Source organism: Panthera uncia, assembly GCF_023721935.1.
Source record: "Panthera uncia isolate 11264 chromosome A1 unlocalized genomic scaffold, Puncia_PCG_1.0 HiC_scaffold_16, whole genome shotgun sequence".
Classification (NCBI taxonomy): Eukaryota; Metazoa; Chordata; class Mammalia; order Carnivora; family Felidae; genus Panthera; species Panthera uncia.
The window spans coordinates 23,765,303-23,791,061 of record NW_026057576.1 but is presented as its reverse complement, the minus strand read 5'-3'; the positions used below and the strand labels follow the sequence as shown (position 1 = coordinate 23,791,061).

Here is a 25,759-nt window from a genome sequence, read left to right as displayed (position 1 = left end):
TCTTGTTTGGTGCTTTCCAATTTCAATTTCATCAGGTTCTAGTCAATTTGGAAATATCTAAATTGACAAAATAAAAAATGTGGCTCTTCAATGAACTGAGATTTTGGTTAATTTTACTTATGGAGTATACTAAAAATTGTTTCAAGAATGTCTGCAATACCTCTTGGTAATTAGTTCACAGAACTTAAAAAATGAGAGTTCATAATATCACTGAAAAAACACAATTATAGTCTAATCACATTTCTATTCAAATTTGGTGCTGACAGGATGGAAGTTTTAAAAAACTTCAGTTCAAGCTTAGGATAATCACCCTACCAAATTAAGGTCAGAGCACCAACGTGGTATCAAGTTATGGTTTCAGCATTTTTCTGTTTACCTAGCCTTCAAGAAAAAAAAAAATTAGGAAAACTGTTGGTTTAATTTAACAGCATCTGTTATGGACTGAATGTTTGTGTCCCCCCAATTTCCACAAGTCCCCGATGTGATAGTACTTGCAGGTGAGGGTCTTTGGGAATAATTGGTTTAGATGAGATCCTATGGGTGGGGCTCCCATTTTGAGATTAGTGTCCTTACAAGCAAAGGAAGAGAACAGAGCTCACTCTCTCCCCCCTCCCTGTGAAGACACAGTGAGAAGACAGCCGTCTATGAAGTGAGCCTCTCCCCAGGGATCTCATCTGTCAGAACCTTAACCTTGGACTTCCCAGCCTCTACACCTGTGAGACATGAATATCTGTTTAGTTTAAGCTACTCAGTCTATGGTATTTTGTTATAACAGCCCAAGTTGGCTAAGACAGCATCTTTATATCTTCCTGTTATTATTCTTTTAAAAGTCTGATAACTAAAGAATAGTGAAAAGAGAGGATCTGTTACCAAAACAATATGGGTCAAATTATGGATGCCAGCCTAACTGGACCTGGGCCTATGTTCATTCTGCATATAGAAAATGTGTGAGTCTAAGAAATAAAACTGTCTTTGAAACCTGATAAAAATTATTAGTACTTTGGCTTCTAAACTACTGCAGAGATATATTAAAATACATTTCTACTTAGAAGGGCGGTAATTTTAGATTAACTAGTCTTGGGCTCTGGAACTGGATTGTTTCTCACCTGAGGGAGAAAAAAGAGGGGATATTTGAAGCTCAAATAAAGAAAAAAGAAGAGTTTATTGCATGAAGAGAAGCTATATACCTTAAAACAGAAAACTGCACACTGTTAGCAAAAGTACTGTGATTTATAGCACATAGGGAAAGCCAATCTTTATTCTGACTTGATTCTAATAAAAAAAGTTTTTAATGCTGATATAATTAAGACATAATATGAGATGAGAATATTTAGGGTATATTTCATTTGGGGAAAAATGTGAAAGATTATGAAGTTAAAAAAAAATGTCTCTCATTCAAGATACTATATTTTACCTACAAACCAATATGTTTACCCTACACTTTCTTAAAATTACTAATACCAATTTTTCTTACAATGATGGTTTCTATTCCTCCAATATGAAAATATGCTTTTATAATGTAACAGTTATAACTCACCCTTTAAAATCATCATGCAAAAAGTATACTTAAAAAAACCCCACAAATGGACTATGAACACTATCAAAATCTGCTTCCTGTGGTAAAATACAATATAACACGATACAGATTTCACACATAGAAATATTTAAGCTGTTTTATTTTACATAAGAAACATATCCTTATATAAAATAGTCATTTTAATTCACTGAGCAAATATTAAGTGAGCACCTTCTATGCTCCAAGCATTATTTTTGGCACTAAGAATGCAGAGGCAAAGAAGGCAGACAAAACCACTCACATAATAATAATAATAATAACAATAGCAATAATAATAATACCAATAATAACAGCAGGTAACACATATATTGCTGTGTACATGACACCGTTTTAAGTACTCTCCATATAATAACTCATTTCCTATTTATGACAACACCCCTAAAATAAGACAGCCAGTGGACTGAAAACCAGTCTGCCCTAACTATATGGTCTAGAAGTAGACCACCACCAAGAAAGCAAAGCAATTTCAGCTCGTTAATGCAACAAAGTTTGTAAAACAGGGTAATGAAACAGAAACTGTTAGGTCCAAAAAATAAAATAAATGTGAGGCAGACAACTTTAGGTTGCTTGGAAGGAAAGGGCCTTGACTGAGAAGGTGAAATCTGAACCATGAGCTGAAAATCTGGGGACAGAACTTGCCTTGCATAGGGTTCAGCAACAACAAAGAAGGCAGGCAAGAGATATCACCAGACATGAGGAAAACAGAAAGACAAGGGTAGCTTCAACTTATGAGTGGAGAGTTACATGAGAGAAGGTCAGATGATGTGAAGTCATCCAGGTCATGGTAAAAGTCTGGATTTTATTCTCAGCATGAAGAAAACCCCTGAAGAGATTTAGGCAGGGAAGTGTCATTCAAAATCTAGCAAGATCTCAAAGGATAAAAATCATTATGAACATCTCAACAGATGCAGAAAAGGCACTGACAAAATCCAACATCCATTTATGATAAAAATTCTCAACAAAGTGGCTTTTGAAGGAACATACCTCAACATAACAAAAGCCATCTAGGACAAACCCACAATTAACATCATATCCAATGGTGAAAAACAGAGCTTTTCCTCTAAGATCAGGAACAAGACAAGGATGTCCACTCTCACCGCTATTATTCAACATGGCACTGGAAGTCCTAGCCACACCAATCAGACAAGAAAAAGAGATAAAAGACATCCAAATTGGTAAGGAAGAAATTAAACTGTCACTATTTGCAGATGACATGATACTATAAGGAGAAAACCCTGAAGTCTCCACCAAAACACTATCAGAATACATGAATTCAGTAAAGGTGCAAGGTGAAAAACTACTACACAGGAATTGATTGCATTTCTATACAACAATGACAAAGTAGCAAAGTGATATTAAGAAAACTGTTCCATGGGGCGCCTGGGTGGCGCAGTCGGTTAAGCGTCCGACTTCAGCCAGGTCACGATCTCGCGGTCTGTGAGTTCGAGCCCCGCGTCAGGCTCTGGGCTGATGGCTCGGAGCCTGGAGCCTGTTTCCGATTCTGTGTCTCCCTCTCTCTCTGCCCCTCCCCCGTTCATGCTCTGTCTCTCTCTGTCCCAAAAATAAATAAAAAACGTTGAAAAAAAAAAATTTTTAAAAGAAAACTGTTCCATTTACAACTGCACCAAAAAACAATCAAATACCTAGGAGTAAACTTAAACAAGGAGGTGAAAGACCCGTACTCTGAAAACTATAAAACACTGATGAAAGAAATCGAAAATAACAAATGGAAAGACCTACTATGCTCATTGAGTGGAAGAATTAATATTGTTCAAAAGGCAATCTGCAGATTCCATGTAATTCCTATCAAAATACCAACAGCATTTTTCACTGAACTAGAACACATAATCCTAAAATTTGTATGGAACCACAAAAGACCCTGAATAGCCAAAGCAATCTTGAGGAAAGAAAAAAACAAAGCTGGAGGTATCACAATTCCAGATTTCAAGATATACTACAAAACTATAGTGATCAAAACAGTATTGGCACTGGCACAAAAACAGACACATAGTTCAATGGAACAGGACAGAGAGCCCAGAAATAAGCCCATGTTTACGTGGTCAATTAATTTATGACAAAAGAGGAAAGATTAAATGGGGAAATGGAGTAAATGGTGCTGGAAAACTGAACAGCTACATGCAAAAGAATGAAACTGGATCCTTTCTTCCACCATACATGAAAATAAACTCAAAACGGATTAAAGACCTGAAACCATAAAACCTCTAGAAAAAAACATAGGCAGTAATTTTTTCACATCTGCCTTAACATTTTCCTAGATACGTCTCCTCAGGGAAGGGAAACAATAGCAAAGATAAACTACTGGGACTATACCAAAATAAAAAGCTTTTGTATAGCTAAGGAACCAAACAAAACAAAAAGGCAACTTACTGAATGGGAGAAGAGACTTGTAGCAAATGATATATCCTGTAAGGGGTTATTACCCAAAATGTATAAAGAGTGTATATAACTCAACACCAAAAAAACACCAAGTAATTGCAATTAAAAACGGGAAGAGGACTTGAAGAGACATTTTTCCAAAGAAGGCATACAGCTGGCCAACAGACACATGAAAAGATGCTCAACATTACTAATCATCAGAGAAATGCAACTCAAAACCACAATGAGACAATGACCTTACAACTGTCAGAACGGCTAGAAATCAAAAACACAAGAAAATAACAAGTGTTAGCGAGGATGTGGACAAAAGGGAACCCTCGTGCACTGCTGATAGGGAATGTAAACTGGTGGAGTCACTCGGAAAAGCACTATGGAGGTCCCCCCCGTACCCCAAATTAAAAACAGAAAAACCATATGATGCAGTAATTTCATTACTGGGTATCTACCTCAAGAAAACAAAACCACGCATTTGAAAAGTTATATGCACCCCTATGTTAACTAGAGCATTAGTTACAATAGCCAAGATATGGAAGCAGCCTAACTGTTCATCAATAGATAAACAGATAAAGAAGATGTGGTATATATGTGCAATGGAATAGGACTCAGCCATAAAAAAGAATGAGATCTTGCCATTGGCAACAACATGGATGGACCTGAAAGGTATTATGCTACACAACACGTCAGACCGAAAAAGATGAACACCACCTAACATCACTTACGTGTGGAACCTAAAAAGAAAACAAACGAATAAAGAAACAAAAAGTAGAAACAGACCTGTAAATTCAAGAGGCAAACCGATGGTGTCAGAGGGAAGAGGAGTGAGGAGATGGACAAACTGGGTGAAAGGGAGTGGGAGGTACAGGCTTCCAGTTATGGAATAAATAAGTCACAAGGATAAAAGGTACAACATAAGGGCCACAGTCAATGGTATTGAAATAGCGCTGTATGGTGACAGATGGTAGCTACGCTTGTGAGCCCAGCATACTGTACAGAGCAGATGAATCACTGTGCTGTACACATGAAGCTAAATTAACATTATGTGTCAAGTATCCTTCAATAAAAAAAAAATCTAGCAAGATTTTACCTGTCTAAATAATTACATCAGGTGGAGAGAGAAAATGCTTCTGTGTGAGGACTTGTTTTAAACCTAGAGTTTGCTGTCCCTTTGCAGCAGGTGATAAATACTCCCTGCAAGGGGAAACGTTTTTAAGTCAACAATCTACAAAAAGAGGAGAATACTTTTGTCTGTGGGAAGCTTTTGAAAGAGATCTTCTCATAAATATATAATGTACTTGTAAAACAGATTTGATTCAAGCAAACTAACCAATTCTACATAAAACAAGTAACCCTAATCCGAGTACTCATAATTCTGGGTCAATTTCAATTTTGCATTTTGCGATGAAGAAATTTCAAAAGCCTCAACTTAAGAATAAAGACTGTTAAGATAATCCTTAAATCAACACATCCTTCAATGTTATTAAAACCTAGATTTATCATTTAAATCGCTTAAGAATTTTTTTTAAATGTTTATTTTGAGAGAGATTGAAGAGTGAGCAGGGGAGGGGCAGAGAGAGAAGGAGACAGAGAATCCCAAGCAGGTTCTACAACATCAGCGCTGAGTCTGACTCAGGGCTTGAACTATGAACCATGAGATCATGACCTGAGCTGTAATCAAGAGTCAATAATAGAATTTTTCAGAATCTTGTTCAAGAGCCTGACACAGATTTGCTCAATCACGTGACTTAGTGAACTAAAAACTGTATCCGCCATTGTGATAGAAAGTCACAAGAGACAAGTACTTGGTATCCCTGGCACACATGAGAAGATTGTTTTTAAGCTTTAGGAGTAAGAGAGTCAGTATTCCGAATAAAATAAAATCCAGAAACAACACACGCCAGGTAGAAGATAGGAGCCAGTTGCCTTCATTCAAATGGAGACATTTGAATGAAGGCAACTGGCTCCTATCCTCTGCCTGCTGGAGCAAGTTAAAGTTATCACTTTCTCCTGGGATGGGATGGGGTGGTGAGGTGATGAGGGAGAAAACCAGACTACACCAAGAAACAACAAGCAACCAGTCTTGGGAAGGAGGAAGGTAAAGAAAAGTCCTCAAGGCTCTGGACTCATTTCTCAGACATAACATCTAAGATCAGGCCAGCAAAATGGGTAACCAAGTAAGGGAGATTCTTGAAATCCTTGCCATTGTCCTGAAAGTCCTATCCAGTCACAGGTCATTTCACTGTCAGTGAAAAAAATTACCACCAGATGCCACCAAACCACAGCCAGACTGGGATAGATTTTGCTGGTGCAGCTGAGTGCCTTTCATTAACCCCACTATGCAGCCCCACATTTTTACTCGATTGACTATCTGGCCTCCATTTACCATGGTATACACTTCTGACTGGACCAATTACTGGAACCTTCCCAACTACCTCTTGTTCCTGAAAACCTCTCTGAAACTGCTTGAGAACAACTCCCCTCTCAAGTCTCTAATTTCGCCAAGTATGTTGGACAAAAGATACAAGTACAATTTGTATGGACATAAACACCATTCTAGATTTCGTAACTCTCTAATGAGCTCAACAAATTTTCCCAATATCCCATCTATGAAAGCCCAAAACTGGATCAATTGGACCAAAAATTGTGAAATTGCTATTTCCCCCCCAATGTGACTGCGTTATTTTGATATTTATAAAACCCTTTCATTTTGGGGGCACCTGGCTAGCTCAGTCAGTAGAGCGTGCGACTCTTGATATCAGGATGGTGAGAGTTCAAGCCCCAAGCTGGGCACAGAGCTTACTTAAAAAAAATAAATAAAACTAATTTTTAACACAAGTCTACCATAAATTTAGTGTATTATAGAATTATATTCAGCTATATTACATATTTCTTTAAGTGCCTTAATTTTGTATCTCTAGCCTAAATCACATTCATATGAAGACACTTTTTAGGTCTATACACAGGGTTCAATCAAATGCAGAAAAAAAAAAAAAATGCCTCAAATAAACAATTCCTGACTACAAAGGTTCCATTTTAATATTAAAAAGTGTTTATATCCTTCATGATTACCTGTGTTAATATCCCTTAATTGGGAAAACGTTATAAAAGATATTTAAATCATCAATACTTTTAAAATTTATATTTTAAAATTATACTATTCTTTTTTTCTTTTAGGTGTGATACTGGTGTACTGATTATATATTTTTAAGTGTACTGATCTTTTGGAGATATATCCTACAATATAGACAGATGAAGTAGTAAGATGTTTGGGATTTGCTTCAAAATAATATTGGATGGAGGAGGAGGTATATAGGGGTATAGATGAAACAAGATGGACATGAAAGGATCATTATATGATTCTATTTTTTTCTGTGTGACATGTTCCCTAATAGTACCGTTAGTGTAGTATTTTTCCACCCTCTCTATATAGCCAACATTAGTGCACATTTACTCAAGAAACTATAATTCAGAGGCATCTGGGTGGCTCAGTTGGTTAAGCGTCCAATTTTGTTCCAGGTCGTAATCTTGTGATCTGTGAGTTCGAGCCCCGTGTCGGGCTCTGTGTTGACACCTCAGAGCCTGAAGCCTACTTCAGATTCTGTCTCCCTCTCTCTGCCCCTCCCCCTCTGGTACTCTGTCTCTCTCTCTCTCTCTCTCTCTCTCTCTCTCACTCAAAAATAAACATTAAAATTAAAAAAAAAAAACAACTATACTTCAGTCTATAGAAAATGCTCAGTGAACAAATGGACTATTCCCTATCCTGTGGCTCATGGCCACAGGATGAGATCTGCCAGTCCAGACCATGGTATCTATACATGAATAGTAAATACGGAATAAATCCAATAAATAACATTCCTTGTCAAAGGTCTGAAACATTTTGATTTAATTATTTTGATAAATGTGTGCAATCACTGAAAGGAGAAATAAGATTGTCAATTTGATGATAATTTGCTTATTCTACTAAATTGAAGTCAAAGCCAACAAGTTTTGAATGATGAGATCTGTCTTTGAAATCTGGGTAAGACTCATCATGCAAGCATTTGTACTATCAAGAAGGAGATTTCTATATTCAGGTAATTATAATGAAGTGTGTGTTTGTTTGTTTTTTTTTAAGTGATTAGCTACATTCTTCTCATTTAACACAAAATTCTGCATCCTACAACTTGATTAAGACATATTACTATCCATCAATAAAACCATATTTAACCAAATGTCCAGCAGAACGGGCTATATACAATTGCTAGCTAAGTCCTCTGGTTAACTACTAATCCAAAAAGTTTGTGCTTGTGTAAGCCTTTGTTCTTAAAGTACACTAATAATTTGGTTCACTTTCCTTATTCAGCAATGTATACAGAATATGGATTTTCACTGATGAAAAGTATTACAAGCCCAGTGAAACATCATTGTAAATATCCACTTTAGGGTTATCTAGATGTTACAGGTTAGGAATATTCATACTCACAAAATATTCCCTTCACAAGTGATTTTCTGACTAAATATGTAATTTGAACGTTATTTTTCTGTGTACTACACCTCTTCTAAAACAAATTACAGAATAAAAATGATTTAGTTGAATTCCAGGTAATCAAGATTTTACCATCTTCTGTACAGAGCAGGTCACGGAAAGTTTATTTTACAAAAATGTAATGGGAAATTGCTACATTTTCTAAAAGTAGAGTAATAAAACCTGTAAGGCTTTTTTTTTTTTTTTTTTTTGGATAAACAAGTGGTATTCAGGTTTTAATCATAGTTGAGTAAAGTCTACCTGTCAAACGGGAAGACACTGATTAGAAACATTCTTCTAAAACCATGGCCTCCAAACTATTCTCTTCAAAACATGACAGAATATAGTGCTATTCAAATTAACAAATATTCTGGGAATGGAGTATATTCTTAACACAGTTGACGTGGCTAATGAAGGTCTGGGGGGAAGATACTCAAATCCTCAAGAGCCAGATGAGTGGCAAAGAGAGGGGGAGAATCATGAATTTTTCTGGGAAGCAATAGGTACTTTCCCTCTCGCCAAAACACACACCAGTAAAATTATACCCACAAATCAAGAAATGTGCAGATTCCCTAAAATCTACCAATGGATCTCAGGTTAGGAGCCCTTGACGTAGAAGGCTGTGGACTTCAGATGAGACCCAGAAGACAGGGAGAAGGACTTAAGTCATAGGACCATATGGTCTTGTTGCACCACTTGTCCCACACATACGCATACTCTTCTAGTAACTAAATAGGGAACCATCCTTAAGAAATGTAAGCAATCCCCTACACCCAGTAGGCCTTGCAAGTTCTACCTGGAAAAATAAAAAAATGTCCATATTCAGAGAAATGTAATTTTCTATACACATGATTACTATATTACTTCTACCTGTAGTAACAAAACTTTCTGAGAACATTTTTGTTCACTGCTGCATCACCAACTTTTAGAACAATGCCTATCCCTATACCCAATAACTGAATAAATATATTAGCATACTTTCACTTAAGCACAACACATCCTGATAATCAGAATATTCCGAATAAGCTCATTACAACATCTAAGTTAATTTAAAACAATGTTTTTTATGTTTTTATCTTACTTTTGAGAGAGAGAGAGACAGAGTGCAAGTGGGGGAGGGGCAGACAAGGAGGGAGACAGAATCTGAAGCAGGCTCCAGGCTCAGAGCTGTCAGTGCAGAGCCAGATGTGGGGCTTGAACTCACGGAACATGAGATCATGACCTGTGCAAAAATCAGATCCCCAACCGACTGAGCCACCCAGGCGCTCCCATCTGCATTAATTTTAAAGGGCAATTTTCTCCAAAAGGAATTTAGACGCTAACCTTTAATTACATATCCCACCAATCTGAAAGCATGACAAAGATTCTTGATACAATACTTCATTTGAGAATAAGTTCTCTTTTCACAGTAATGGAGATATATTAAAATAATAGATCCACCTCAAAAAAAAAACCCTGTAAATTAAACGAACTCCTCCTAAATCAAAATGGCCCTTCTCAACTTTGCAATATATGGCTTCAGAACTCCAATGCAATTCAGGTACCCGCTAAAGCAGTAACCCACTCTGCTGCCTTGTTTCTTTAGATAAACAAAATAAACCAAGTTCAGATTTTTCTATATACTAAGTAACAGGTAAGTCCTACATATACCTTGTTGCTCCTGGTGGAGACAGCCACCAGAAACACTGGAAAAGAAAAATCAACCTGTGTAGTACACAGTTTCTCATAATACAAAATATGTTACCATTTCAATGGTGAAGTACCAGGGACATACGTTAAAAATCATGTCTCAGAGATTTCTGGGTCAAAATAACAAAATTAGAATACCAAGAACCATTAAAGAATATAGACTTCTTTTTTCAGGGTTATTTGGGACTTTTTTTTTTTTTTTTTTAGTTTATTCTTATTTATTTTGAGAGAGAGCTCTGTCAGCACAGAGCCTAAGGTGGGGCTTGAACTCCCGAACTTTGAGATCATGACCTGAGCCAAAGTCAAGAGTTGGATGCTTAACCGACTGAGCCACCCAGATGCCCCAAAATACTTCTTAAAATGTAAATGAGCAAGAATATTTAACACGATATTCGGTCGTGTTATTTAACATGATATTAAATATAAATATTTAACACGATATTAGGTCCTAGCAGCAGTTCACAGGGTCATTCTGGTTCTTCTAAGTCAAGTCACCATAATGGGAGAGAAAAAAATCGACTCATCTAAGTACGACAAGATGATCTCTTATCAAGACAAGGAAAGGACTAAGCTTATCACCAAAATATATTTTTTGGGAAAAGACTGGGTTTTGTTGAACTTATAAGGCTAAGTTAACTGCTTACTAGGTAGATAATTTATCCCGAATTATATTACAAATATCAGTTCACAGAGCACCCCAGATAAAGTGTCAGGTAATGTTGCTTTTAAAACTCTAATAATCTTGCTACTTAATTAAGAAGAATGGTACTTAAAAACAATGAACAGAAATGGCATCCCATGAATGTAGCAGAGACTGCAACCAGCTATCCCAATCCATTCTCTCCTTGCTCTTTAGTAAACCCAATTTTATTTGGGTCAGCCATATGCTCAGCTAAAGGATTACATTTCTTTCTTTCTCTTTTTTTTTTGTTTTTTTGTTTAAAGGATTACAATTCTAAGACACCCTCCTCTCTAGATGTAGCCATGAAACTAAATTCTGGCCAATTAAGATGTAACAGGAAATAGTGTGTGGGACTTCCAGGAAAATTAAGGCTTTCTTCCCTTCATTTTTTCTCCTGCCTGGAATATGGATGGAAGCATGCAAAAGGAAGACAGCTACTACCTGGATCCCCAATGACTTGGTGGAACGAGCAGTGTTATCGGTCTTGGACTGCCTTCCTCTGAATTTCTTTAAATGAGAAAATAAATTCCAATGTATGTAGTTAATGTTCCCAAACTTTGATGAACATTACAATCACCCAATGAGCTTTTAAAAATCTAGACATCAAGGCAGCTCCCCATACTAATTAGCTAGGAAAAGCTGGGGATTGAAATCAGGTATTAATACTTCTCGATAGACTTCAAGTTCGGACACTATTGCTTTAGGTACTTAAGTCCCCCGCCCCCATATTAAGCCCTTATTACTAACAGCTGATTCTAAATAGGATCGTGCATAAGCATCAGGGGGAAAAAAAAAAAAGGATATCTTTATGGCTACATTTTTAAGTGAAAACCTGCAAATGGAAAGGTATTTTTAAGTATCACTACATTGTAATTTACCATTAAAGTAGGAAGACACAGTGTATTTATTAAGTACTTTGCTTATTTTTTAAAGCATTATCTCATTTCATCCTCACCTCAACCCTATGAGGCTGTATCAGGCATGTTTAACAGTTGAAGAAAGAGAGGCTCAGAGAAAACAACTTATTCAGGGTCTCACATCATGTAACTGGCAGAGCCAAGATACAAGTTCCTATTTGTGTAATTTCAAGGCTGGTGCATTCTCCAACATGCTGTAACTCAAGAAGAAAAGAGACTGAGAGCCCTCTAAAGAGTTACATTTTTTTTCTTGAGGAAATATTAATTTCATGAAAGGACAAATTTGAAAACTAATTTAAAAAATGAATAGGGGGAAAGCATCCCAATTAAATCTGTAAGCATTTTTATGAGCCACAAAAATATTACCTTCAAGTTAATTTTTACAAAAAAAAATTTGCTCCCAAGTAACATTAAATAAATGAATTTTAAAAATCAAGCACTCCTTATTTTTCAGTTTTGTAAACAGCTCTTTAAGAAGTACCATCATTAGAGGGAAAACTGGCTGATGAGAAAGAATTTATTGAAAAACATACGATCTAAATTAGTTAATGCAGTGACTTAACTAAATTCTGACACAGTTATTAAGTTTAAAATGCACAGATTTTCAGAAGGGTCTCAGCTCTTTCACTGGCTGGCTCTTTTATGTAATTCCATTTACACCAAAAGTTAATGTTGATTAAGTGACAGAGGAACAATAAGGAAACAGAGGGTTTGAACAACACTATGTAGATCAACTGGACCTCACAGATACATGAACCCTGCACCCAACTGTAGTAGAATATGCATTCCTCTCAAGTGTACATGGAACATTCTCCAGGACAAACCATGTTTCAGGCCATGAAACAAGTCTTAACAAATTCAAGACTGAAATCATACAAAGTATTTTTTCTGATCACAAGGGAGAAAAATAGAACTCAAGTTTTACAAAGTGAAAATCCGAAAATAGAAAGGCATTTTAATATATTATCATACTGCAATTTATTATTAAAGTAGGAAAATAAAGAGTATATTTACTGAGTACTTTGCTTATGTTTTAAGAGTTATGTTATTTAATCCTCAAATATAAGGAAATTACACAACAGACTCTTAATCAATGAGTCAAAGATGTCACAAATGAAATTAGAAAACACCTTGGAAGAAATGAAAATGAAAACACAACATACCCAAACTTACGAGATGCAGCTAAAGCAGAGCTAAAAAGAATTTCATAGATAAATGTATACATTAAAAATAAGAAAGATCTCAAATTAACAACCTAATTTGACACCTCAAAAAACTACAAAAAGAATAAACTAAATCCAAAGCTGGCAGAAGGAAGAAAATAATGAAGATTAAAGATCAAAATAGAGAACAGAAAAACAATAGAAATAATCAACAAAACTAAGCTGGATTTTTTAAAAGATTTGATAAATCCTTAGCTAGATCAAGAAAAAAAAGAAGACTCAAATAACTAAAATCAGGAAAGTGGGGTCAATACAAGTGATGCCACAGAAATAAAAAAAAGATAATACTATGAAAAACTGTACATCCACAAATTCCAATAACCTAGAAATAATAGATACATTCCTAGACACACAACCTACCTAGACTGACTCATTTAATAAACGGTAAATCTGGACAAACCAATAATGAGTAAGGAGATTAAATCAGTAATCTAAAACTTCCCCCCAAAGATAAACCCTGACCACATGGCTTCACTGAAGAATTCTATCAACATTTAAAGGAGTAACACTAGTCCTCTGGAATTCTTCCAAAAATACTAGAGGAGGGAATACTTGCAAGCTTATTCTATGAGGCCCTGATAGCAAAGCCAGATAAAAACCCTACAAGAAAACTACAGACCATTATTTCTGATGAATAATGATGTAAAACTCTTCATCAAAGTACTAGCAAATAGAATTGAATAACACATTAAAAGGATTACACACCATGACCAAGGGGGATTAGTTCCTGGAATGCAAGAATGGTTCAACATAGAGCAATCAATCGATATACTATGTACCACGTAACAGAATTAAGTAATCACATGATCGTCTCAATAAGTATAGAAAAAAGATTTGACAAAATTCAACACTTCTTCATGGTAAAAACATTTAACAAACTAAGAACAGAAAAACACAATCTCAACTTAACAAAGCAATTTATGAAAAGTCCAGAGCAAACATCATACTCAATGGTGAAAGACTGAAAACTTTTCTTCTAAGATTGGGAACAAGGACGCCCACTCCCATTTCTTTTCAACATGGTATTAGAAGGTCTAGCCAGAGCAAATAGGCAAGAAAAAGAAATGAAAGGCAACCAAAATACAAAGGAAGAGGTAAAACTGTCTCCATTCTAAGATGGCAGGATCTTATACGTAGAAATGCCTACGGGTTATGTGCATGTGTGCATGCACTCACACGCACTGTTAGAACTAATAAATTCAGTCAAATCGCAGGACACAAAATCAACACACAAAAACCAGTTGTTTCTATACACTAACAATGAACAATCTGAAAAAGAAATTATGAAAACAATTCCATTTACAGTAGCATAAAAAAAGAATATAACACTTTAGGAATAAACCTAACCAAGCAGTTGAAAACCTTGTACACTGGAAACTACAAAACATCGTTGAAATAAATTCAAGGAAACACAAATAAGTGGAAAGATGCTCACAGACTGAAAGGCTTAAAACTGTTAAGATGTCCTTAATCTCCAAAGCGTCCTACAGATTTGACACAATCGCAATCAAAATCCCAATGGCATTCTTCATAGAAATATAAAAATTCATCCCAAAATTGATATAGAATTCCAAGGGACATGTAAATAAGTCAAAATAATTTTCAAATAGAAGAACAAAGTGAGAGGACTCACATTTCCTGATTTTAAAATGTATTCGAAAGCTAAGCCATCAAAACAGTGTGGTACTGGCATAAAGACAGACTAGTGAAATACTACAGAGGGCCCAGAAATAAATCCTTGCATATATGATCAAATGATCTCTAACAAGGGGGCCAAGACCACTCAATGGGGAAAAGACAGTCTTTTCAAAAAACAGCGCTGGGAAAATTGGCTATCTACATGCAAAAAAAAAAAAAAAAAAAAAAAAAATAAAACTTTATCTTTTTTTTTTTTTTTTTAATGTTTTTATTTATTTTTGAGACAGAGAGAGACACAGCATGAGCAGGGGAGGGTCAGAGAGAGAGGGAGACACAAAATCTGAAGCAGGCTCCAGGCTCTGAGCTGTCAGCACAGAGCCCGACGCAGGGCTCGAACTCACAGACTGTGAGATCATGACCTGAGCTGAAGTTGGATGCTTAACTGACTGAGCTACCCAGGCGCCCCAAAGCTGGACCTTTAACTTACGCTATGTACAAAAATTAATTCCAAAGGGATTAAAAACCTAAGTGTAAGATGTAAAACTATAAAACTCCAACACAAAAGCATAACAGAAAATCTTTATAACATTGGATATGGCAATAACGTCTTGGAAATGACACGAAAAGTATAGGCAATAAGAACAAAAAGAGACAAATGGGACCACAACAAGCACAAAACTTTTGGTGCATCAGAAGACGTTATCAAAAGAGTGAAAATGCAACCTATAAACAGGAGAAAATACTCATAAATCATATATCTGGTAAGAGGTTAATATCCAGAATAGATAATAGATTCCTAAAACTTAAGAACAAAAATCAATAACTCAATTAAAAATTGGGTAGAGAATTAAACAGACATTATTTCAAAGATGATATACTAATGGTCAACAAATATGTGAAAAGATGCTCAACATCACTAATCATCAGTGAAATGTCAAATCAAAACCGCAATGAGGTATCACCTCACATCTATTAGGACGGCTACTGTCCAAAAAACAAAAAATAATAAATGTTGGTGAGGATGTGGAAAAACTCAAACGCTTGTACACTGTTGGTGGGGTTGTAAAATGGGCCAACGGGTATGGAAAACAGTATGAAATTTCCTCAAAAAATTAAAAACAGAACTATCATACGAACTTTGGAGTACATATCCAAAGAATCAAGAGAAGGGTCTTGAAGAGATATTTACAGTCAAGAGGTGGAAGTTACCCATCCGTCCAACAGAGAATTGGATCTACAGGCAATGGGATATTCAGCTTTAAAAGGTGAGGCAATCCCGTCACATGCTACAACATGGATGAAGCTTAAAGACATCATGCTAAGTGAAATAAGTCACAAAAAAACAAAATGAGTCCATTTACATGAGGTATCTAAAGCAGTCAAATTCATAAAGACAGAAAATAGAATGAATGGTGGCTACTAGGGGCTGGGGACCTGGGGGTTAGAGGGGAACGGGAGTCATTTAAATGGGTATTCAGATGAATTTCAGATGCACAAGATGAAACGTTCTGGAGATCTGTTTCATAACAATGTGAATATACTCAACATTACTAAACTGTATACTTAAAAATGGTTAAGATTGAAAATTTTATTATTTCATGATCGTAAAAAAAATGTTTAAGGTACCGTTTACTGAATTATCCCTAACTCAATATGGGAATTATTAAGTACACATACACAGAGTTTTAAAACACGGAAAAAAATCTATTACAGTAATGCCTAAAAAGCTTATGAAAAGGATTTTAGATTCTACAAAAGAGTGCCGAAAACATACAATCCTACGTACCTTGGCTTGTCTCTTTTTTCTCTTTGTCTTTCAAAATCTCGTCCTCTGTCCTTTCCGTCTCTTGGTTTTTCTTCTATCCTGTCTTTTACTTTATACTTTTCTTTATATTTTTTCCCCAGAACAATATCTTCCTGTAAAGGAGGGGGTGGACTAGGCGTTCGAGGTCCTTTCTTTTTACTCTGGTTGCCTTTTGAATTCCTGAAGGTGACACAAAGCTATCATTAGAGGTCCAATTACTTTTCGGAGGTCAAATGGGTATTTTTTCATTTTAAAAATGGTAGCATTCCTTCCAATGCCTTGCCTTTTACTATCTTACGCAATAGTAATCAATATCCAGAAAAAAAGCAACACACAGAAATGAGCGAATAATTTACTTGCCACTTACATAATTTTAAAGGGTAGGTTTCTGAGAGAAAGATAGAGGTGGAATAGGAAGATTCTTTCCAACAAAAGAAATGACACAGGACAACTTCATGAACTACTTTTTTTTGTTTTGTTTTTTTAGCTTATATAGAAAGATAGATGAAGAAAATAAAAATCATGTATAATTCCACTACCCAAGGATAACCCTTGTTAACAACTTGGATATATGCCCACACTTTTTCCATGTCTCTTTCCCCCTCCCCCAATCTTTTTACAACGTTTTCTAAAATTTTTTGTACTAAACACAGCATGGGGATCTTTCTACAACAAAAAATAGATGTAATAATTTTTATAAGTTGTATTGAATTTCATCAAATAGATATGCTCCATAACTAAACAGTTTCAGATTGGTAAGTTTTTAGGTGGCCTCCATGTTTTATTATAAGGAACAGAAAATTATATCATCTATAAATGAAATCCTAAACATTGTTAATAAACATTCATTTAAATCTTCGAGTTAAGAAATATTTCTCAACTCTAAGGTTACAAAAACAGTCCTCTAATTTTTGGGAATTCTGTCTTTTACACTTAATCTACCTAAAAGTGATTTTTGGGTGTGGAATATTCTCTTTAACTTAGCACTTTAAATAATTTTATCCAAATGGTGTGACTTTGACCCTTATGTATCCAAAGTTATCTGTCTTTACCTCATACCTGCACAATAGTTTGACTGAATACAGTATTTTGGTATCAATATCCTTTTACCTCAGACCTCTATAAATATTGTTACAATATCTTATAACATTTAGTGTAGATGAAAAATGTAGAGTCCATTTTTTTTCCCTATGCATGTTACCCAGTTTTTCAGCTGGGATGATTATAATTCTTCCTTAGAAATTAAAATTTTCATGAAGATATATCTAGGTTTTCTTTTTTTAACCTCTTCCAGAACTCAGTGAACTATTTAAAAAAAAATTTTTTTAACGTTTATTCATTTTTGAGAGAGAAAGACAGAGCCCAAGAAGGGGAGGGGTAGAGAGGAAGACACAGAATCTGAAGCAGGCTCCAGACTCTGAGCTGTCAGCACAGGGTCTGACGTGGGGCTTGAACTCACTAACTGTGACATCATGACCTGAGCCGAAGTCGGATGCTTAACAGACTGAGCCACCCAGGCGCCCCAATGGAAAATTACTTAAAAATTATTTTAAAGATAAAATAATAGAGGAATTCTTGACACAAACTGTATTTTCACATTACTTCCTGTGACAGAGACTAGCTAGGTGTTTACTAAATTTTGTCCTGGGCACACTGCTGGAACTATACTGTCTAGACTTCTTTGAAATGAGATACATGGCCAAGTGACCAAGTTCTGGGCAAAAATGCTTGTGGAATTGTACACCACTACCAGGCCTAATAAATGATCCTCATACTCCAGGCAATTGTAAACTGTAGAGCCCAATAAGAGCAGTACTCCAATTAATTTTTTTCTTTAGGCGTTCCATTTTTTGATGTCCACAAAACCCAAGTGAAGCCATCTCAAAAGGAGCCTGGGTTACTGAATCTTTATGCATAAGAGAGCCACCTGTTAATCAGAAACACCCACTCTGATTTGCTCTGAGAAATAAACCTCCGTAGCATTAAACTCAGATTTTGGGACTAAGCTATTATAACAACAGAATTATATCAATACACTCACTATGGTATAGAATTTCTTCATATTTCCTTCAAAACTATACGTAGTTGGAAATCACAATTATGTTACAATATAGGCTTTTCAAGTGCCTTCCAACTACAGGGGTCAAAATTGGTTCTGCACATTCTAAAGGCAACAAGATCTTTCAACCTTTTTTAAGTCAACTGATTTCTCCGTAATGGCACAGAATGTACCTCCCACTTGTGGCACAGAGTTCAATTAATTTCATCTATCATTTTTAGATCCTTTCTTTCTCTGTATCAGACTCTGTGCTGACAGCTCAGAGCCTGAAGCCTGCTTCTGATTCTGTGTCCCCCTCTCTCTGCCCCTCCCCTGCTCGCACTGTCTCTAGCTCTCACATGAATAAACATTAAAACAAACAAACAAAGAATCTGAATTTTATTCAACCAAATGGAAAACCACAGAATTTTTCAATGGCATAGTAAATTAACTGCAATCGTTCTTTCAAGATTTCTCTCACAACATCCGTAAAACGAATGAATACAGGGGGTTGAGGAATGAAATGTCTATGTGCACAGGAGAGTGGACACTAGATAAAGTAGAAGGATGATACAATAACCTAGGCAAAAAGTAACTGGAGTCCGAAATAGGGTTAAAAACTCTAGAAACTAGAAGGAAGACAAATATGAGTTTCATGGTGGATTCAGATAGTTTGCCAACTGGTTGTATGTTGAAAGAGGTTAGTTTATTTAGCTTTTTTCCTTGAACAAAATTAGTGTATACGCTTTCATTAAAACAAAATTTAGGGGCGCCTGGGTGGCTCGGTCGGTTAAGTGTCCGACTTCGGCTCGGGTCATGATCTCACGGTCCGTGAGTTCGAGCCCCGCGTCGGGCTCTGTGCTGACTGCTCAGAGCCTAGAGCCTATTTCAGATTCTGTGTCTCCCTCTCTCTCTGATCCTCCCCTGTTCATGCTCTCTCTCTCTGTCTCAAAAATAAATAAACGTTAAAAAAAAAAAAAATTTAAAAAAAAAAATTTAAATAGTACAGAGTGACATTAAATAGAAAAATGTCTTCTGTCTTATTCTTAGTCCCTCAATGTAATATTTACTCATTTCTGCCTTTATTTCAACTGGCTACTGCAGTAATTCTAAATAATATATTCATATTGCTTAGTATAAACTAAGAATCTAATCTCATGACCATGTGCACAAGGAGACAAGAAAAATGTTCACTGTGTATAATTTGTAACAGTGAAAAACTGAAAACAACTTATAAGTTCAACAACAGAAGAGTAAACACATAGTATAAATACTCAAATGACAAAAGGCTACATAGATCAATACAAATATAAAAAATGTTAAGTGAAAAAGAAAGTTGCAGAAGCAAAGCTTTAATATATAAGTACTACGACTAAGTAGATAAAAATAATACACATGAAAGTATAAACACACATGCTCAAGTACCAAAAACAAATTCAAGAGAGGGACAAAAATACAAAGGTGTGTTACGTTTTATTTAAAAAAAAAAAAAAAAGCTCTGAAGGACAGCAGATGGGACACAGACATTTATTTTATTGTTCTCTATCAATTTTCTTTTAAACAGAAACATTTTGTACCTTTATTTTCTTTTCAAATTTTTATTTAAATTCTGTTAACACACAACCCAATACTGGTTTCAGGAGTAGCAATCAGGGATTCATTACTTACATGTAACACCCAGTGCGCATCACAACAAGGGCCCTCCTTAATACCCATCACCCAATTAACCCATCCCCTACCCACATCCCTCCATCAACCCTCAGTTTGTTCTCTATCTTTGAAAGTCTCTTCTTCTGGTTTGTTTCCTTCTCTCTCTCATCCCCACCCCCCATATGTTCCTCTGCTTTGTTAAATTCCATATATGAGTGAAATCATATGGTCATACCTTTATTTTAGAAGAAAAAAACTTACATTAAATACTGAATGTATTACAAGGATTCTTCTGTAATCTACTAATTCTTCTGAGTATCACTTCAGATTTCGGGTATCACTTCAGAAAAAGCTATTTCATTCTGGCGTTATTTACCACCCTACTGACCTCTGCTGGTCCAACAAGGGTGAGGATACTGCAGTTGCCTTCCTGTCTTTCTTGCTTGCTGAAGATGACGATTTAGGGCTTGACTTTCGCTTTGGAGATTTGCTTGACTTTCTTAGAGAAGGAGATGGAGATAATTTTGATCGAATCACTTCTGGTGAAACCTTTTAAAAGAATTCAGTAGATCAATCAGAAACTCCTTCAATCATGGGTGTTATAATCAGATAACAAAGCAGGTGTTTCTAAATCATACCAAAAGTCAAATGAAATATTAAGTGCTGTTATAGCCACCAAGTGTTAGTCTGACTTCTAAACATGTGCTTTTAACCAATATGCTAATTACAATTACCTGCCCTAACATAACACTATTATTAACAAAGCAAACCAAAATTATACAATTTCAAAATCTCCTCAGAAAAATCACAAATTACATTCCAATAAATTGTACCCCTAGTCTTTAAAAAATAAACAAGTATTCTAGACATAGCTTAGGCCTAAGAAACAGACATACATAGATTCAAATCCCATTTACATTAGCCGGTGAATCTATGCAGCACAACCTTAGTTTTTTCACCTGTCCAAAAGCAAAAATATTTCCTATTTATCTAATAGAGTAATGTGAATATTAACATGTAGTTGATTTACAGTAACATGATCAACTTATCAACATCCTGATACAATTTAAGACACAACAAATGGCTAATGAGTTCTCTGATCAATACCCATGTTGATATTAATTGCTAACATGTATTTCAATAGCATACCTCCTTTTTAATAATAATTTCTTCTCTTTTGTCCATGTTTTCTTGTTCGAGCTTCATTAATTCCCTCTGTATCTTCTGACGCTTCATTTCCAACGACAACTCATGAACATAATCATAATTAATATCTCCATTGTCAGAATCTTTAAGATAAAATTCCATTACTTGTCAGAAACTATCAAAATTACACCAAAAATTAGAGAAATTTTTTCAACTAATTTTTTATGCAAATTAAAATGGTGGTCTTTCATTAGAATAACATACTTCTCAAAGATAAAAAATATATACTGTTTCTATAAAGGGTTAAAATCAGTATGGCTGATTTCTTTATGAAACGCCAAACATTTTTAAGACACTTGGGTTTTCTTAAAGTGATTTTGGGTTGTCTGGCAGTTGGGTTTTTGGTTAGGAGATGGGATTTCACAATTTTACCGTTAAAAAAGTCACATGTAAATTCTAAGTATTAAAAATACCAAAGCCTTCAGTATTTCAGGCTGTATATATGATTTCATTATGTCCTTGACTTTCTTAAAGATTCATCAGTATTAAATGAAGGTAGCATTAGGTGTCCTACATTGCTTCCATATTTCCTTTTTATTAGTGACACAACTGATTTGTATCTAAAAGTAAAGTTTGGTAATTTTAACACTAATGTGTACATGAGCTAACATCCGAAAGATCTGTAACTTTTCCATTATAAGCAATTTGTGATAGTTCCTTAGATCAGAACTGTCCATCTCCTCAACAGATGTGGTACGATGTCTCTATTTCCATTCATTTTTTCCAGTGGAAAAAATATAAAGACTTGTTAAGGAAAAAAAAAAAAAAAAAAAGGAAAGAAAAAGAAAGAATGATGTGCAGAGCTATTCCTTCGCAACATGCAGAAGTTTTCAGGGGCTACTGGCACTGTCACCCAGCCTCTCACCCTCATTTGTTATATATAAATGCCAAAGAGCCTAGAGGAAGGAATTTCAGTGACTCTTATCCTAACACATGACAATGTTGGGCTACACTGATAACAAACTGAGGTGCCTTTTCTAACTTTTCTAACTTTTAGCACTGAAGATCACCATTCCTTAACCTGGGGTAAAGAAATAAAATGAAGAACTAAAAAACGACGACGATAAATAGTCCTATTTGACTGTCGAAAACACAAGAAAATGAACATCACTGTCGGGTACAGATCAAATACATTATAATTCCAACTATCCATTTATTTGCTTGGGAACAGAGGGGGTAACTACATATCCTCTGTGTAACTAAATTGATTGCTCATCTTATATTGGAAGATGATGACAATTTTTCAGTAAATATATAAAATAGACTAAATCACATTTTTCAGTCAGAAAGCAATTACTAAATATTTAAGGACTATATTTACTAGATATAATTTACTATATTTAAGAACTATATTTACTAGATAAAATGATTGGAAATACTGAATTTAATTAAATAAATAATGGCTATCTGTATACTGTTTTGTACTCTGAGACACTTTGTATCAATGAATAATAGGGTTCAAAGATTCAGTTTGACAGTATTCTTAAATTGCTAGCAGATAAAATTCCATAGTTAAATACTAAGTATGTATAAAACAAAGGGAAGAGTAATTAATTGTGAAGAATGATTTATAGTGTTTTTAATGGTATTATCAGTAATACCCTGCACCCCTCTAAAAACTACTACCTGGAAATGTCACCAATATAGAACACAGGTAAGAAATGAAAAGTTGGCTTTCAGTCCTTCAATCCCCAGCTATCCTACCAAAGGGGTAAGCCTGAACAGTTAAAATATATGTCAGAGTCAATGTACTATAATATATTTTGCTCAGAGGAAAAGCTCTCTAGTCTTTACTCAGATACAATTTATTCTTATTTGATGCATAGCTATTATAAACAAAAGGAAGATGTCTTCCTAGCCTATAAGGAGATGAAATACAAAACAGACATGATGCAACCTGACAAAAAAAAAGAAGTCTGAAACCATTTAATAAATTTAGAAAATGTGTCTCATACCTTGAGGTTATCATTATAACTGCCTAATAAAAACTGATTCATATAGATAGATGATTAGTCTAAGTCATTAGAAATATATTAAATACAATTAGAATGGCATATTTTACAAGGCAGCTATTTTTAAAAATATATAATACAAAAATACAATACATAAGGTTGACATTCCTCATACATACAGAGTTCTTACTGATTGAAAGGAGAATGCAAGGACATGAACAGGCAATTCACAAAAAGAAGGAAATGCAAATGGTACCTAAATATGCCTTTTTCATGTATTAAAGAGGTACTTTTTTCTAATTATAGTATTAGGTATTAGCAAAGGTATAGATAAAAGGTATGTTCACTCTTTGAAGGTTAACAATGCAAACTAGGACACTGGGACATCTATCTTGGAAAGTAATTAGGCAATGTGGGTAAAAGCCTTAAGAACATTAATACCCTTTAATAAAACAATTTTACTTCTAGTAATCTGTTTTATGTAAATACTCATAGAAATATACAAGGTATACATATATGGATTAAAGACTTTACGGCTGAGTATTTGCTTCTGTCTTTAATACATACATTCTCACTATTAAAAGTGTTAATTCTTAAGTACACAGGGTAAATGGAGAAATTCCATTACACTCCTCCCACTGCTACCTTACTCTAGTGATAACAATGTTACTAGTTTAGTGTTGTATGCATAAAAATAAACCTTTATATTTATGCTCTTTAAAATAATGGGACTAAAACTACACACAATGCCCTATAGAGATACCTTTCCACATCATACAAAGAGGAACCATTTTAACATCTGAAAAGCATTTCATAATATGAACACATTGTAATTTAGTGAACCAGTTTCCTTCTGATACACATTGTTTTTAATATTTTGCTCTATAAACAAGACTTCAATGGACATTCTGACACCTTCCTTGGTTCACAAGTGCAAAGTATTTCTTTAGGGCAGATTTTTTTTTTAATGTTTATTTATTTTGAGAGAGAGTAAGCTAGTGAAAGAATGGTGAGCAGGTGAGGGACAGTGAGAGAGGGAGAGAATCCCAAGCACACCCAATGCTATCAGCGCACAGAGCCCGATGGGGTACTTGAACGGTGAGATCATGACCCAAGCCAAAATCAAGAGTCAGATGCTTAACCGACTGAGGCATCCAGGTGCCCCTAGAACAGATTTCGTAAGCTACAGAGTTGCTGGATCAAAGATAAGTGTAACTTTATTTTTAATATTACCAAACTACACCTCAAAACAGCTTTTACCAACGGAAACTCCCATTTCTAACGTTTATATTTTTCATTTCTGTCAATTTGATGACAGATAAATAAATGCTACCTTTTTATTTTCCTTGACTTCCTTCTGTAGTGAGCCTGAGTACCAACTGACCATTTCTATTTCCTCTATGAATTACCTATTTAATTTTTTTTGCCCATTTATCAACTGGACTGTATTTTCCTTTTATTTGTGGAGCTCATTATATGTTTATATAGTACTTATGCCATGTGCTTATACATGTTATACATGGTAAATATGTCCTTTTGGTGATCTACTTCTTAATTATTAAACTGTAGTTTAGTTACACAGAAAATTTAAATCTTTATGTACTCAAATAAGGCTTCTGGGTTTTATGCCTTACTTCAGGAGAATGTACCCACCTATAAGATTACCAAATACGTTCATTTATTTCCTCTTCTACTGCAATGACACTTTCCCTTTTTATGTTACTGCACTAGTCAGTATGGTAAACAAATAAGATGAAGTTTAAGGAACCAAATAAAAAACAGACTTGGGGGTAAGGAGTTGGAAATACAGGCAGCAACCAGATAATGAAAAGTTCTGTACAGTAAGAATTTGTACTTGGTTCCTGAAGGCAATGGGAAATCCAAATTTTATTTGCTTTTTTTTTTTTTTAAATGTTTGCTTATTTTTGAGAGACAGAGCATGAGAGGGGGAGGGGCAGAGAGAGAGAGGGAGACAAGGAATCCAAAGCAGGCTCCAGGCTCTGAGCTGTCAGCACAGAGCCCAATGCAGGGCTCAAACTCATGTACCATGAGATCATGACCCAAGCCTAAGTCGGACGCTTAACCAACTGAGCCAGCCAGGCACCCCGGGAAATCCAAATTTTATGCAGAGGAATGAAGACATTTATTCTTTCAAAAGAGCATTCTGGAACTCAGAGAGTGGAAGAAGATATTCACAATACGTATATCTGATAAAAGATCTTATATCCAAAGTATATAGAGAATTCTAAACAATTAAGAAAACAGGTAATGCAATACAATAGGCAAGTCTGGAACACACAGTTTACAAAATAGATTGTACAGTGGTCAATAAACGTGAACAACTTGTCAACTTTATTAGTCATTAGGGAAATGCACACTAGAACCACAATTAAGATACCACACACCTCCAGAATGGCTAAGATGAAAAAGATAAAAAGTACCATATGAAAAATAATCATTTTTAATTTGACATTATCTACCAAAGA

The 25,759-nt window shown here is 35.2% G+C and overlaps 1 protein-coding gene across 8 annotated transcripts in view; it reads right to left on the bottom strand.

Moving 5' to 3' along the window:
- The window catches only part of ZC3H13 (zinc finger CCCH-type containing 13), a 96,437-nt gene that overhangs the window by 39,369 nt on the left and 31,309 nt on the right, over nucleotides 1-25,759 (bottom strand). For all 8 annotated transcript variants that reach the window (XM_049646956.1, XM_049646961.1, XM_049646964.1 and 5 more), the window contains 3 exons: nucleotides 21,265-21,404; nucleotides 20,504-20,664; nucleotides 16,410-16,607 (listed from right to left, as the gene is read on the bottom strand). In XM_049646956.1, the coding sequence (XP_049502913.1) occupies nucleotides 16,410-16,607; nucleotides 20,504-20,664; nucleotides 21,265-21,404 (499 nt within the window). The remainder of the gene's footprint in view (nucleotides 1-16,409; nucleotides 16,608-20,503; nucleotides 20,665-21,264; nucleotides 21,405-25,759) is intronic.